The sequence below is a fragment of the Rhinolophus ferrumequinum genome, chromosome 2, assembly GCF_004115265.2.
Source record: "Rhinolophus ferrumequinum isolate MPI-CBG mRhiFer1 chromosome 2, mRhiFer1_v1.p, whole genome shotgun sequence".
Classification (NCBI taxonomy): Eukaryota; Metazoa; Chordata; class Mammalia; order Chiroptera; family Rhinolophidae; genus Rhinolophus; species Rhinolophus ferrumequinum.
The window spans coordinates 51,418,018-51,435,781 of NC_046285.1; the positions used below are offsets into that span (position 1 = coordinate 51,418,018).

A 17,764-nucleotide genomic window follows, 5' to 3' on the forward strand; every position below is an offset into this window, starting at 1 on the left:
CAGTCCCTCGTATTGATGTACAGTTATCAACCAAGGCTCAACTACAAGGGGAGGGCACACATAACCCACACAAGGGACACACTTGGAGTACGTGGCTCAGGTGATCAGAAAGACTACGCCCCTGAACCCCACAGCATATCTACTACATAAGGCAACTCTACTAAGACAAGAAGACAGAGCAGCCCTACCTAATACATAGAAACAAACACAGGGAGGCAGCCAAAATGGGGAGACAAACAAACATGTCTCAAATAAAAGAATAGAACAAAGCTCCAGAAAAAGAACTAAGCGAAACAGAGGTAAACAATCTATCAGACGCAGAGTTCTGAACACTGGTTACAAGAATGCTCAATGATCTCAGGGAAAACTTCAACAGAGAGATAGGGAGCATAAAAATGGAGATGAAAACCATAAAAAAGAACGAGTCAGAAATACAGGCTATAATAACAGAAACGAAGAATATATTACAGGGAATCAACAGTAGATTAGATGAAGCAGAGGATCCAACCAGCAATGTAGAAGATAAGGTAGTGGAAAACACCCAACCAGAACAGCAGAAAGAAAAAAAGACTCCAAAAACTTGAGGGAAGTTTAAGGGGCCTCTGGGACAATATCAATCATACCAACATTCGCTTTATAGGGGTACCAGAAGGAGAAAAGGCAAGGAACTGAAAACCTATCTGAAGAAATATTGACAGAAAACTTCCCTAGCCTGGTGAAGGAAATAGACATTCAAGCCCAGGAAGCACATAGAATCCCAAACAAGATGAACCCAAAGAGGCCCACACTGAGACACATCACAATTAAAATGCCAAAGGTCAAATACAAAGAGAGAATCTTAAAAGCAGCAAGAGAAAAAGCAGTTACTACCTACAAGGGAGTCCCCATATGACTGTCAGCTGATTTCTCAACAGAAACTTTGCAGGCAAGAAAGAAGTGGCAGGAAATATTCCAAGTGATGAAAAACAACGGCATACATCCAAGATTGCTCTACCCAGCAAGGCTGTCATTTAGAATTGAAGGACAGATAAGGAGCTTCCCAGACAAGAAAAAGCTGAAGGAGTTCATCAACACCAAACCAGTATTACAAGGATTCTTAGAGGAACTTCTTTAAGATGGGAGTGGGGGTTAAGGATTGGTGAAAGGGGAAGGGATTAAGAAGCACAAATTGGTTGTTATACAGTGGTCATGGGGATGCATAAGGAATATACTCAATAATATTGTAATGACTAGGTATGGTGCCAGATAGGTACTAGATCTATCAGGATGATAGTTGGGAATGGGGTTGCAAGGCAGGGTGAAAAAGGTGAAGGCATTAAGAAATACAAATTGGTAGTTAATACAGTATGTGGTATATAATCAACAATGTTGTAAAGATCATGTAAGGTGCCAGATGGGCTCTGGACTTATCAGAAAGATCACATCATAGACTGTGTAGATGCCTGACGAATGCACTATACACCTGAAGCTGAAGTAGAATAATATTGAATGCCAAATATAACTAAACGTATAGGTATATATAGTCACAGGATGTGGAGTACAACATAGAGAAGATAGTCGATGGTATTGTAACAGCTATATAAGATGCCAGAGGGGTAGTAGCTTGGGGGGTACGTTATCACTTTATAAGGGGTTTAAATGTCTATTACTTTGTACATCTGAAACTAATAAAAATTTTCAAAAAGGGAAAAAAAAGATATGTGAAACTCTTTAACTGTTTTCTCTCTTATAGCTCATTTCTCTCTTAGTGTTCTGAAATGTCTTTTTGTAAAATATCTATTATATCCAAAATAGCCTAGCCCAGAGAAAGAAGACATTCCTAAGTTTGGCAGAGTTCATAAAAGTGGAGGTTGAAAATCACTCTACCAAGAGTCAGAAATAGTGTTTCAGCCCATTAACAGGCTGTGTAACTTTAAGTAGTTATTTTCTTTTGAGGGGTCTCAATTTCCCTCTTCATTAAATTAAAAAACTCAATGGCTTCTCAGAGTCCTCCCACTTACAACACTCATATTTCAATTTCTAAATTCCTTTGATTCAAAGCTCCAACAGGGAAAGACTCAAGAACATCTTATGTATTAATATTTACTACTTTATCCCCAGCACCTGGGGGGTGGAAGGGTGGGGATGGCATGGTGATCAGATTGTAAAAGGGGCTCAATAAATATTTGTAAAATTAATGAATAGCCTTTCTAATACCTAAACAATAAGTGACTATAAAATTAAACAGTCTGAAATGACCCTGAAAATTAGATACCCTGCTTTCCCAGTAAGAACTATTTAAAATAGTTTTGCCAACTCAAATATAAGCCTGTAATAGAGATGAAATAATCAAATACCTACTTTAAATCCCCTCAATATATAAATGTTTAATAACACATGTTATCAAAATAATATATCTAAAATATTATTTTATTTCACTCACATTCAGAGAACAATTTTCGTCAAACTATTCACATTCACCTTAAATGTCAGGGTCATCATTATAACTGCAGCCACTTTTTGAGTTGCTTAATCATTCTGACCTCAAACATCAATTTTAGTTCCACCTAAGTTGGTTAGATGCTTCACTTTTTGGATCAGTATATTAAAATATCACCTCACATATTATCCCAAATCACTACTAATAATTATTCATTCACATAACAGGAAGAGAGTTTTTCTTTTTTGGCTCTGCAGGTATGTATTATGATTACTACAATATAATCACTTACTATATTACTATTTAGTATACTTTGTAACCTTCAAAAAAGCTTCCAATATTTACAGTTTTTAAGGTCATATTCAGGAATGATTATTTAATCTGCATTAAATTCTACACTCATTCCATCTTCTACATACATCCAAATTAGCACTAAGGACATTCCAAGGAAATGTGTTCTTCTCAGTAATTCACCAAAATAGTTTAGAAATCACCCTGTAATATAAGCAACTTTAGAAAGTCTCAAATATAAGCCTTTTGGGATGTCAACACCTCTCCTAATATTCAGGCACGTAAGATAATTAACAATATTTTAGAATACCATTGGCTTTCTACATATAGGCAATTGTTTCCAACCATAACATAATAACAGAACAAATGGACTCTCCTGCCTTAAAACAACTAAAAAAGTGGACAAATAAGAAACAATGACTTTTAGATATTGAACAAAAGCAGCACAAAACAGTGATCCTGTGAGAAGAAAAACAAATGAGGTGAGTCCCATTAGTGCCCCATGTAACTACCTGGAAATAGTTTCCAGGCTGCAGCAGAGGGAGGGAGAAACTAAACATAGTCCAGCAATCTAAGTAAGGTAAGGAGGACAGAGTGGAGAATTCAGGAAAGCCAACGTGTCTAAAATTCACAGGTAAGAGTACCAAAGAGGAGAGAGCTGTACAGAAGGAGCTCCACAGATCTGCAGAGTTTCCCCTCAAGTCTTCTGATTCGTTATGCAATAAGGAAAGCTGAGGCTGGGAAAGAACCCTGGAAAGCAGGTAGAACAATCCCCAGAGCTCATACAGGGTCAAGAATAACTAAAAAAAAATTATAATAGACAAGGCCCTGGGTAGAGTACTCAAAATAGTATTGCCACAGTACTGGGACAAAATTAACCCTATACTAAAAGTTGACTGGTCCCACCAAAAACTTAAAAGCAAGCTTCAAGAGGATCAAGCTCTTTCCAAGTGATTTATAATAACTGCATTACAAAACAAAGCTCAAGAATAGTTAAAGGAATACAAAAATATCTAGGCCCCCCCAAAAGTAAAATTCATAATGTCTGCCAAAGCCAATGAAACATTTCCAGGTATATAATAAAGAAGCAGGAAAATACAACCCAGAGAGGAGAAAAACAATCAATAAAACCAGATCCACAAATGACAGATGATAAAATTAGTATACAAGGACATTTTTAAAAATTTATAAATCTATCCCATATGTTCATGAAGACAGAGGAAAAGATGAGCATGTTAATGAGACATGGAAAATAAAAAAGAAACAAAACCAAACTTCCAGAGATAAAAATTAAAATGTCCGAAAAGAAAAACTGACTGAGATTAACAATAGATTAGATACCTCAGAAGAAAAGATCAATAAATTTGAAAATATAACAGTAGAAAATGAAAGAGGCAACCAACTGAATAGAAGATTTTTGCAAACAACGCCTCCCATAAGGGGCTAATATCCAAAATATATAAGGAATTCACACAACTCAACAACAAAAAACCAAACAATCCAATTAAAAAGTGGGCAGAAGACCTGAACAGACATTTCTCCAAAGAAGACATACAAATGGCCAACAGACATATGAAAAAATGTTCAACATCACTAATCATCAGAGAAATGCAAATAAAAACCACAATGAGATATCACCTCACACCAGTTAGAATGGCTATCATCAACAAGACAAATAACATCAAGTGTTAGAGAGGCTGTGGAGAAAAAGGAACCCTCATACACTGTTGGTGGGAATGCAGATTAGTGCAGCCACTATGGAAGGCAGTGTGGAGGTTCCTCAAAACATTAAGAGTACAATTATCATATGACCCAGCAATCCCTCTCCTGGAAAAAATCTGAAAACATTTATCCATAAAGATGTATGTGCTCCAATGTTCATTACAGCTTTATTTAGTGCCCAAGACATGGAAACAACCAAAGTGTCCTTCGATAGATGATTGGATAAAGAAGTTGTGGTGTATGTGTGTATATATATATATATATATATATATACACACAATGGAATACTATTCTGCCATAAGAAAAGATGAAATAGTATCATTTGCGACAACGTTGATGGATCTTGAGATTATACTGAGCAAAATAAATCAGACAGAAAAAGTCGAGAACCATATGATTTCACTGACATGTGGTGTATAAAACTGAAAACAAATGAACAAACAAATAAACAAAAATCATAGACACAGACAATAGTTTAGTGGTTACCAGAAGGTAAGGGGGACGGGGGGGGGGGGGTGTTAGATGAGGGTAAGGGGGATCAAATGTATGGTGATGGAAGGAGAACTGACTCTGGGTGGTGAACACACAATGTGATATACAGATGACGTATTACAGAATTATATACCTGAAATCTATGTAACTTTCCTAACAATTGTCATCCCAATAAACTTTAATTAAAAGAAAGAGAAAGAAAACGTCCAGCATATAACATATAGTGAAAAAGGACTGAAAAAAATGAATCGTATCAATGAACTATGGCACAAATTCAATCAACCCAGTATCATGTAATTAGAATCCCTAAGAAAAGAGTGAACAGAAAAAATATTTTAGAAGCGATGAAGAAAAAATTTCCAAATTTGATGAAAACTTGGAATTTCAACAAATTTCCCACAGACACAAGAAATTTAACAAATCCCAAGCACAAGACACATAAAGAAAACTATAAAAATGGAAAGTATATGGAAATGATAAGCACCAAATTCAGGACAGTGGTTAATTCTGGGGGTGAGGCAGAGAATGTAATCAGGGTGGAAACAAATGGTCTTCAACTATATTTATGACACTTATTTTCTTAAACTAGGTAATAGGTACATGGATAGTTATAATATGTTCTATAGTTTCTATATGAATAAAACCTTTTTAAAAAAAACACATAGAAAGACCATCCAACAGGGCAAACAATCACCAACAACAGAAAACATTTTCAAAAGCAGAGAGTGAACTACAGCAAATGCCACGAAAAAAAAATCAGGGAATGTAAAGACCTAAAGTGACACTGAAGTGGAATTTACGTTCTTTATCCTTTGCTACATCGATAAATTACTAATAATGAATACGCAACATTTTAACATAAAGATTATTTTTTAAATCTACCATTTATTGAGCACTTAATATGTGTCACACTCAGATCTAAGTTTTACATAAATTATCCCACTTCATACTTATAAGCACCATATGAGGTGAGTTCTGTTAATCATTTCCACTTTACAAATGGTGAAATTAAGGAAGAGAAATTAAGCAATTTGCCCTACCTTATACAAGGTAGTGCAGTAGATATAAATGTGCAGATATGGAAAGCAAATTACAGAATATTACGTATATATCTCTCACTATATATATATGTGTGTATGTGTATATATATATATACACACACATATATGTGTGTGTATATACATACATATATATATATTTTTTTTTTCATTAACATATAGGATTAGCTGAAGAAATATATACCAAACGGTTAAAAAAAATTATCTAAGGGAAAGAATATTAGAAAAAGACGGACTTTCAACAATATGCATTTCTCTGTATATATGTTTTTTTAAAGACATGCCTGAGTTACCTTTGTAATTAGAGATTGTTTCTTTAAGGTAAATAACTAAGAGACAGCAGTTACTGCAGAAAGGAGACAAGTTATAGTATATTTGGAATGAGAAGCAAAGAAAGAAAAAAAAGGTAAACTACTTTTTCAAAAAGTTTTACTAAGAAGGAAAGCTATAGGATCCTACTGAGTACTTTTTTTCTGTATCTGTTTTTTCTGTTAATGAAATCTTTGAACATTATTTATAGGATAAAGGAAAGAAGGAAACAAAGGCCCAAGAGAGAGAAAGAGGTTACAGATATCACATGAGGAGAAAATGGGAATGATTCCAAAAGAGAAAACGATCAAGAGTATAACAGAAGCTATTATTATAGTATTAACTATTTGAGAAGGTGACTTCCACATAACTGAAAATATATTTCTATAAAGTTACGAATTTTTGCAATAAGCATGTTATCACTTTGGCCATACGAAAAAAAAGAGTTGTTTCTTTTTAAGAGCACATGAGGAGATATCATTGCTCTAATACTGAAGGCAGTAACAGATGCAGATACAGATATAGAACAAAATTATTTAAATGAGTTACTGAAAACATCACATAATCAAAACTCCTAATTCAAGACTAATCAGGGATGCCCTCTTGCAGCACATACATCTACAACCACTGTGGAATACTTACACTGTAACACAGACTTTTATTTTCTTAGTAACTGTATAAAATTTTGCCAAGTTTTCTCCTAGATTAACAGCTTGGCATAATGTGGCAGTTGTCTCACTTCCCTCATAGCATTTCATTATAGTTCACTTCCATTTCGAAGTTATTGAAGTAGGGATACGTCCTTCAGTTCTAAAACTAGCACCTATCATTTAAACACTGGAATAAGATTGTCATAAAATATAAACATAAAAATATAAAAAGTTATATAATAGTGAATGTAAAATAATAGCATAGTGGTCATCAAAATTTACTTGCAGACATCTCATGCACAATTCACTTAGTACACATATCAGTTCTGGTCTTGGTGAAATTTTTAAATTACTGAGGCTTTGCATAGGGGTTGTGCCTTATTTCAAATTTTGTACATGTTTTTAAATAACACACTGCTGAAACAGTGGAATTAAATGAGACAACACTCAATTTTGTGGTGGGAGAGGGAGATCAGACTAACGTCTCTATGATGTATTGTCTTTGAAAGACAGACATTCTGCTAGACAAATAAAGCATCAGAAAGAAAGATAAGAACCATGAGGGCACTGATAAAGAAAACAGGAAAAAGAACTCACCACCAATGCATAAGACTGTCAGTAATATTGAAGGTGGGGATTCAAAATTGTAACAATTCATTTGTACTGTAAAATTTTATCTTCCAAAGTCAATAGTAAGAACTGAAGTGAAGTTCTGCTTCAGGGATATAGAATTATATTAATAGAATAGATGGTACCAAAGATGAGGAATGTACTAAATTTGAACATGTAATGATTAGGACTGTACAGATAATAGCGCGATCAATTTTAAATTTATAATTATCAAAATTATACTAATCAGTCTGATGATTATTTACTAGATGTTTTTATTAATGTTTATATAAAGAAAATTTCTAAAATTTTAAAAGAAAATACCCTTGTTCACAGATTACATGCTAAAGTATTTAAGGGTAAAAGATCATAACGTCTACAATTTACTCTAAAACAGATCAGCAAAAATAAAGTGTGTGTGTGTGTACAGAGAGCAAGGAAATGTGACAAAACGGCATTTTATTTCACTATTCTTTTAATTTTTCTGTAGATGTAATTTTTTCAAAATAACACATTTTTAAAAGAGATTGAAAAAGAGCCTAAATAACAGTAAAGGTCCCATAGGAAATGTACAAAGTGTTTATTAAATAAATAAAAATCTCTCAGTCCACAGTGATAGATTTTTTTTTAAAAGAGCAAGAAAAAGGGGTGAATTAAGCTACCTTTGAAGGGGATTATTAAACGAATTCTACTCTAAAAACCAGTCTTTAAAAGAAAATAGTTTTATCCTGTCTTCTTAGGAGAAACAAAATTTTATCCTCAGTTGATGGGGAAAAGTACTTTTTACAAAAGATATCAACTAATAAATAGAAATGGAATGATAAAATGAGGGGGAATCAAAATATTAGAACATCTAATGAAATAAGTGATTCAGGCAAGAATCATGGGTAAATCAGGTAAAAATTCACTCAATACAAGGTGTAAGTACTAGCCCAAAGATACTTAACTACAAACAGAAACAGGTACCTACCTTTAAGTAATAAAACTTATCATCACAAGTGCAACAACCTGACATTGTGCGCTTCCTGAAGTGATGCAAAATGAGGTGCAATATGTCACTATGAAGTCTGCTCACCAAAAATTAGTCTAATCAACCTTTACATCTAACCTCTTGGTACCAAAAATACAGGAATTAATGGAATGACTTAAACAACATGAGGAAACAAACTAAACAAATACAGAATGTGTGGTATTCTATAAGACAACTGGCAAGGTCTCTTCAGAAAGTTAATGTCATTCATTTAAAGGGGGAAAAAGGTGAGGGGGCTATTCCACTAGAGTATAAGAGTAAAGACACTGTACCAGACTTAGTGTGCCCTCCCTACTCGTTCCAATGTTTGCCCCTAAATCTTCACATGACCTGTCTTTCACCCTAAGCAGCTTTAGCAACACCTGGCCTCTGGTCCACGTCTCATCCTCTCACCTTCTCACTTGGGACTTTCCTGTTAAGGCTTTCCTGTTAACCACAAAACCAGAAACCATATCCCCTGCACCCACAAATACACAACCCTGAAATACAGGCAAACTGCTGCCCACTAGAAGCCAGTAGATAAATTCTTTCCTTGGATATACTCTGAGATAAAATACCCAGGGTCCCCCCAATCAGTCACACTTTGTGACAGGAAGCATCTTGTATTAGTTTTTCCTTCGCTGCTTATTCACCTTTCCCCTTGCTTTGTGCTTTCTAGGAATGAACTTCCTAAATAAAGTAATAGCACATTCTGCCTCTGCCTTACATTCTGCTATCAGGGAAACCCAGATATAATCAGAGACCTAACAATCAAATGCAATACATGAATCTTAACTGAATTCTAATTTTTTAAAAAGTCCTAAAAAATAGATTGGGAACAACTGTAAATACGGATTGGAAGGAAAAATAATTACTCTTAATTTTCTCAGGTGTAAAATAGTAGTAAGACTACACAGAAGAATGTTGGGCTATTCTTTACTCTTAGGAGATGTGTGCTGAAGTTTTTATAGTTCTAAGTGCATGTCTGCAACTGATTTTCAAATAGTTTCCCCAAAATACACATGTACAGAAAAAGCAAATATGACAAAATATAAATAATTATTCACTCTATATGGATGTTTGTTGTACAGTAAGCCTCACTTAATATCGTCAATATTTAATATATAATATGTAATATATATAAGATACAATATATAACATATAACAAAACCAATTTTACCATAGGCCAATTGATTTATAAACAAGAGTTCAGTTCCTAAGGCATCTCATCAATATTACATTATAACAAAGCAACATTAAACAAAAAGATGTTATACAAGGACTTGCTACACTATTCTTTCAATTATACTCTACTTGGAAACTTTTTATGAAAAAAGAGTTAGAAAAAATATAATCACCTTTAGCCTACTGCCTAATTACAACATGGAAAGAACCATAGTTCTCACTTCATTCGAAAAATATTTACTAAACAATTATTATGTGCAAGTGCTACATATATTTCAGTAAATGAGACAGTCCCTAACCTCTGGGACTTACAGTAGAGACCAAAATACACGTAAAAAAATGTACATTTGAGCATTTAACTACAACAGTAATGATAACTACCAGGTAGAAAGTGCTGTAAATAGAGGCTCTGACAATCTGAGAGATAAAGGAAGACTTCTATCAGGAAGTGGCCTTAGTGATCTCTGAGTCTGTCTTAATCTCACAACCTGTTTTCAATCTGTCCTCAAATCCTTGTGCTCTACATTCTAAATATTCATAATTTAGCCATTTGCACCTCCATTATCACCACTGTGGTTCAAGCCTATATCCATCCTTAACTGGACCACTGAAACAGACTCCTCACAGGTCTCCTGCTTTTACCTTTACTACTGTGTATTTTCAACAAAACAGCCTGAGTGATCCTTTATACGGCTTAGGTTAAATAATGTCATTTCTCTGCTCCAAAACCCTGCAAAAACTTTCCATGATCTGCCCCTGCCTTACCCTCTGTCCTCATCTCCCATTGCTCTTTCCCTTATTCACTCTGCTCTAACCATACTGGCCATTTTGCTATTTCTCATCTATTCCAGCCTTACTCCTGCCTTAAAGTCTTGAAACTAGTTATTCCCCTAAACAGCTGCATCAACTTCCAACTCTTTGTACAAGTATCACCTCTTCATGAGACCTATTGTTGAATACCCTATTTAAAATTGCAAAATACACACCCTCCTACCTGGAATTCCTGATTCCCTTACTCTGTTCTATTTTTTTCTTCCCATATCACTTATCACCTTCTAACATACTAGGTAATTTATTTATTGTTTATTATCTGCTTTCCCACTAGAATGTAAGCTCCATGAGGACAGAGACCTTTGCTTTGTTTAAGCACCTTGTTCAACGTGTGATACATAACAGGTGCTCAATATTTGTTGAATGAATGAATGAACTGACATCTAAAATGAAATGCTAAAAATAAGGAGATGGCAAAAGAAGAGAGAACCTTCTACATAGAGAGAGCATTATATGGGGACCCTAAGCTAGGAGGAACCAGTGATCAAAGAAGGAAAGTTCTAAAAGATGAGCGGAGAAATAGGCAGTGGTCAATTTAGGATTTTTAGTCTTTTTGGAATTTCCCACTTCATACTGAGGAATAGAAAGCCAATAAAGGGTATGGCATGATTTGCATTTTAGAAACAATCTTTTTTTCCCTCTCCCCTCCCCCACCCTTCAAGCCGTTGTTTCTCAGTCTAGTTGTGCAGGACACAGCTCCCTGGCCCATGCTGGTATCACGAGCCCTGCACTCCCCTCACCCCACCACTGAGGCAGTCGGTCGCCGGTCATCCGTTGACGGCTCACAGCAGCTCTCTCCGGCTGCTGGCCACTCACAGCTGCACACAATGGTTGTCAGCCATTCACACTGGCCACTCCTGACAGCCCGCGGCAACTCACGCCAACCTCCGGCTGCTCACTGCAGCCCAGCTCCAGGGAGAGCTGTTGTTCACAATTTTAGCTGTAAAGGGCACAGCTCGCTGGCCTATGTAGGAGTCGAACCCGCGACCTCGGTGATAGAAGCACGGCGCTCCAACCACCTAAGCCACCGGGCCGGCCCTATAAAGATAATTTTGGAGGCAAAGTGGTCAGAAATTCAAAAGGGGCAAGTAGGAACACAGATAGGCCAATTAAACGGACTATTACAATGACCTAGGCAAAACCTTTGGAGAAATGTCTGTTCAGGTCTTCTGCCCATTTTTTAATTGGATTGTTTTTTTGTTGTTGAGTTGTGGTTTAGACTACAGTGGGAAGAATGGAGATAGACTGAAATGATGATTCATGTGAAATTTTGTAAAGTGCAGTATAGATTATAGATGTAAATGCAAAACACAAAAGTTTCTGACAAATAATATAGTAGAATATCTTTAAGATATATTTATTATAGTATTTCTGTATTTCTTAACCATTTAACGTGTGAAACTATACTGCCATTTTTACTACGTTTTATCTTTTTTTATAAATGTCACTCACCAAGTTTTGAGTCCCTAACTCCATTATTTCCATAAACCCTATGGTTTTTATTGCATAACGCTGCATAGTGTGGTGATTTTTGAGACTGTATATGTTGTGCTACAGCAGAACTAACTGTAAAAGAATATTCAAAGCAGCACTAACCCAAACTGGAAACAACCCAAATACCCATCAATAGAATGGATAAATATATACTGTGGTATATCATACAATGGAATATTATACAGCAGTTAACAACGAAAAACTTCAACTCACAGGTGAAATTCACAAATGGAAGAAAAAATAAACTAGACACAAGATAGTAGATACTGTTTGAATCTGTTAACGTATGGTTTTAAAAGAAGCAAAACTCATCTACGGTTTTAGAAATAAGCATGGTTGTCTGAGAAAGAGGGAGTAGGTGGTAAATAGGAAAGGTGTAAGAGAGACTTTTGGCGTACTGGTGTATTTCTTTTTTTTAATCAAGATACAATGGACACACCATAAAATTCACCAAATTTTAAAGTGTAAAAGTTAGTGTTTTTTCAGTGTATTGACAGAGTTGTACAACCATCATCACTATCTAACTCCAGAAATCCTTAGCATCATTCCACTTTCTTTCTCTTGACCTGGTGTATTCACAATGCAGTAATTCATCAAGCTGTACATTTATGATTTGTGCACCTTCATGTATATTACATAGTACTTCAACAAATGTTTTAAGTCAATGTTTAGAGTACTTCAGATTAAATCTGTTAGACTAAATACATGCTTTTAACTCTATCTCCTAAAACTCTACTTAACGTAGCTGGATTATTTTCAAGCATTAAATCACAAGGTCAAAAAAAAAGGGAAAGGAGATATCCCCCCTACACCAGTCACTCAGATAATTTCCCTCCCCCAAAGATGACACAGAAGGGCTAAACCAGGGGGCCTGCAGATACAGGGACAACTGATAACAAGAGTACAGTCCTGAAAGCAGACTACGTATGTATTCTTCCAGACATACTTAACCTCTAACTTTTTTGTTCCTTTTAGTCATACTATAGTTCCTGACATGCAACCTGCTTCCAATCATTTAATAACACATAGTGGATATATAGACTATATTTTTATGCATGCTATTTTATGTTACATTAATTGGCTATACCATAATATGGTTATCTCGTTTCTTATTGATAATCATTTAGATTTGTTCCCTGTTGGTTTTTGTTAATATCACAAACAATATTGCAATGAACATGTATACGTATATGTTTTAATATACGGAGGTGCCAAAACATGTATACACATTTTAAGAAAGGAAAAAATCTATTAAAACTGTAATAATATAGACCGATAACAAAAGATAAATACAAGTCACGTCTGTCTTCTGCAATTACAAGAGGTGCTCAAAATAGTTACCATCAGCGTCCAGACACTTCTGATTACGGTGAACCACTGCTTGAGCAACGCTGACCCAAGTGTCCACTTGTATACATATTTTTGGTACCCCGTATATCAATAACTTGTATGAGTACATTTGTAACATAGGCTAGATCAAAGGATATGAATATATATAGTCAAGCTATCTTTCAAAAAGTTTGCGCCACAGTACTCTCCTACCAACAGTATAAGAGCTCCTCACATTTAATCTGTGATAATCAAATCAGTTAAAAATATTCTATCAATTTAATTTGCATTTATAAAGTGAGGTTAAGCATCTCTTCATAGGCTTATTGGCCCATTTGTATTCCTTTTTCTCTAAATAGCCTGTTCATATCCTTTGGTCACTTTCCTATTGAAGGTTGGCTTTTTTCTTACTCATCTGTATATGTTGTGCTACAGCAGAACTCTTGAGTTGAGAGGATTAGAAATTAGTCTTATTTCGTAAATGTGACAAATTTTTCCCCCAGTTTCTCATATGTTTATTGTATCTTTTAAGATACAGAAAGAAGTTCTATAATCAAAGTTCAAACAATCAAATTTTGTGAAGTCCACAAAGAAATTCTACAAAGTCAACATTCTTAACCTTTTAATTTTTCTGGGCTTTCTTTGTTGTCATGCTTAGAAAAGTTCTCCCTATCCAAAAATCATGAAAAAGTTTATTTCTAAAAGTTCACTTTTTTTACATTTGAATCTTTAATCCACTTGAAATGTACTGTATTGCCAGAAATAGGATTGCCATAGACTGAAGGTATGTGTCCCCCAAAATTCGTATGTTGAAATTCCAACCCCCAATGAGATGGTATTAAGAGGTGCAGCCTTTGGAAACTAATTAGGTCATGAGAGTGGAGCCTTCATGAATGAGATTAGACCCCTTATAATAGAGACCCCATAATGCTCCCTCACCCCTTCCTCAAGGAGAGGACACAGTAAGAAGATGGCTGGCCATCTATGAACCAGGAAGTGGGCTCTCACTAGACACTGAATCCACTGGTGACTTGATCTTGGACTTCCCAGTCTCCAGAACTGTGAGAAATAAACCTGTGCTGTTTATGAGCCACCAGCTGTTATAGCAGCTGACAGGACCAAGACAGGATAGTGCATCCGCTTCAGTTGGGCTTTCTCATTAAATCAGGCAGTTTTTCCTACTTGCATCTTGATTTCTTTCAATTACTCTTCCTTATAATCTAAAAGTAATTCACTCTTGTTTTAGGTTTGTTTTTATAAAAATGACACACACTTATCATTTTTAAAAAGTAAAAGGATAAATAAGAAAAAAATCCCCATTACCCAGAAATAATCATTAATGTTAAGCAAACATTATTCCAAACGTCTCACTAGGCATATTTTCAAAGGACAGACATACCAAAAACAAAACAAAAAAAAGATATACGAAAATAGGCTACAATCACATCACTTTAAAAATAAATGGCATTAATTTTCATTTTACCACATCAGAAGAAATAGAAGAAACAAAGTTACATGTGGACCAAATGTCTCTTGGACATTTTAGACAGGACCAAATGTCCACTAACTGCTTGCAGAACTGTCCACTCATTTAACCTTAATGAAAACGTATTTTTACTGGTTACAGTAAGCCAGCCATTATCTAAAAATAGGCAAATCAACTGTAAGAACTCTAGGCTTTATAATCATAGGTCAACATCATAGATCAGACAATAGAAAAAATGAGTAAGCAATTAAATAAGAAAGTCAATTCTCTTAAAATTTAACATGTTTCTTACATAAGCAAATTTTTTAACCTTGGACCACAATAAATATGAAACAGAAACTGTGTTACTAATTAACATTTTTAAAAGTTTTTTGAAATGGACTGTATCATAAGCATATATGGCGTATCAACTAAGGGAAAGGAAATTAAAATTACCAAAGAGAAAGTGATGAAAAAATAATAAAATAGGAAAACAAGGATACAGAGACAATACTACACTAGAATCTCTAATCAACGAGAAACGTAAGTACATACCAGGATTAGTAAAGAGAACTGTGAATTGGGTCTTAGGTCTGAAATCCAAAGATAAACTTGTCCAAACTAGCCAAATAAGCTGGGTTAAGTCATTCATTTTCTTCTGGATCTTAGTTTCCTCATCTTTAAAATGAAGGAGTGCAATCAGATGTTCTTTGGTTTTTCCTGCTCTAAAATTCTATAGTTGTTACTTAATACAAAAGAAAACTGACAATCTGTCTCCTGTATCATTACCAAAGGGCTGTCTGTTGCTTCCCACCACTACTTTTCCCTGATTTATTACTCACCAAACAGAAGCTGATTCAATTTTCCAGGTACTTCTCTAGTACTAACTAGAAGGGACTAGAGTCAAATTTAGTCAAACCACTTTCAAATGACTAATGTTTCTCAGATCGAATCCTCATTACAAAATATCTCTGTTAGGTCATATCTAACTCTACCAGCAGCAACATTTAACAACAAAGGACACTACTAAAATGGTTACATAAACTCAAAGACATAAAGTTTTAATTACAGAAAAATACAGAAACTAATTCTGAACTTTTATTTAGATGTATTGCTCAGTTTCTAGTGAGTTTAAATAATGCAATCCTTCAGGCCAATAAACAGAATCCTTAGGATAAATGCAGCAACTAAACTGCCCAGGACTACAAAACTATATTCAATTTCTAAGAAAGAATCCCAGAGCAAAACGATCTTTTCAAAGTACAATTTCTGTCTAATTATCACACAGATGGTGCCTCACTGAGGTCCTATCATGCAAAGTAGTATCTAATAGTCTAAAGCAAGCATTTCAGACCTCAAACCATTCACATTTTAGGACAGGGCACCAGAGATTCTGAGCTTTTCTTTCCAAAATTATTTTTAATCCCATCCTCTTTATTCCATTGAAAATATTTCCACAAAATATTCATTTTAATAAAATGAAAAAAACCTTAGTAACCCCAATAAATTGATCACTGAAAAACAGCTCAAGAAAACTTTTTATCTTACCTCTACACTAGGGCTAAGGCTGCTTGGCAGTGTTTCTGAAGTCACAGTAGTGCTCGGAAGGCTGGAAATTTCCCAAGTATTCACAGGCTGTATTGGTTCAGACTGCTTTGAACGATCTATACATTTTGGATTATCCAGTAAGGTCACTTCATAAAATTCTTGAATATCTAGACATGAGGGGAAAAAATTTAAAAGTATTTATATTTTCTATGCATTGCTAAAACAATATAACCCAAAAGCAAAATTTTTATCCTAGATTAGTAAAACGAGTCCAATCTTACACTTAAACAGTAAATATTTTCTTATTTTATTACGTCACAAGCATCAGACCTGCAGGGCACAGTGTGAAAATCAGGCTTTTTACGAGGTATGATCAAATAATACGGTGAATGTTTAAATAAAACAAAATTTATTACAGTAAAAGACATGTTGTCATCGTTCCCCCTCAAAATATTCCCCCTTGCTTCGAACACACTTACCCCATCATTCTTGCCACTTTCTGAAGCAGTTCTGGCCGTCCTCTTTCGTGAGTGTCTTTAGTTGCACTGTTTTGGCTGCCTCGATGTCCTGAATCATTTTGACTTTGGGGAAAAGCCAGAAGTCACGTGGTGCCAGATCCGGTGAATAAGGTGGATGAGGACACACTGTAATGTTTTTATTTGACAGAAATTGCTGTACCACAAGCAATGTGTGACACAGAGCCTTTCTGTTGTGATCACAAAATATGGTGAATGCTGCTGCCAAGAGCAATCCAATGGAAAAGCAGGGATCTTCAATAGTACAGGGAGCGGTGCTTTGAACCTTAGTAATTGTGTGACGAATTTCAACTTGTTCGGTGCAGTCAGTGGTTGAGAGAAGGTGTTGTTTTAAAAGTGCACTATAAATCATCCTCCATCATGACAATGCTCCGTGTCACACATCACTTCTGGTACATATATGACAATTTCTGTCAAATAAAAACATTACAGTGTGTCCTCATCTACCTTATTCACCGGATCTGGCACCATGCTACTTCTGGCTCTTCCCCCAAGTCAAAACAATTCAGGACACAGAGGCAGCCACGACAGCGCAACTAAAGACACTCACAAAAGAGGACATCCAGAACTGCTTCAGAAAGTGGCAAGAGCAATGGGATAAGTGTGTTCGAAGCAAGAGGGAATACTTTGATGGGGATTAATGGCAATGTGTTTTTTACTATAATAATTTTTTTTGAATTTAAACATTCACCATACTGTTTCATCACACCTTATGCACTTCAAAGTCAGTGCTGAGTTTAAATCCCTTACACCTTCACCAATTCACTACATGTTTAGGCAAGTTACTTAACCTCTGGTAACTTGCCTCTTATCATTG

General features: G+C 35.2%; 1 protein-coding gene across 13 annotated transcripts in view; it reads right to left on the minus strand.

The window, feature by feature from the left end:
* The window catches only part of DLG1 (discs large MAGUK scaffold protein 1), a 238,327-nt gene that overhangs the window by 202,269 nt on the left and 18,294 nt on the right, over nt 1–17,764 (minus strand). For all 13 annotated transcript variants that reach the window (XM_033128021.1, XM_033128025.1, XM_033128009.1 and 10 more), the window contains one exon: nt 16,412–16,578. In XM_033128021.1, the coding sequence (XP_032983912.1) occupies nt 16,412–16,578 (167 nt within the window). The remainder of the gene's footprint in view (nt 1–16,411; nt 16,579–17,764) is intronic.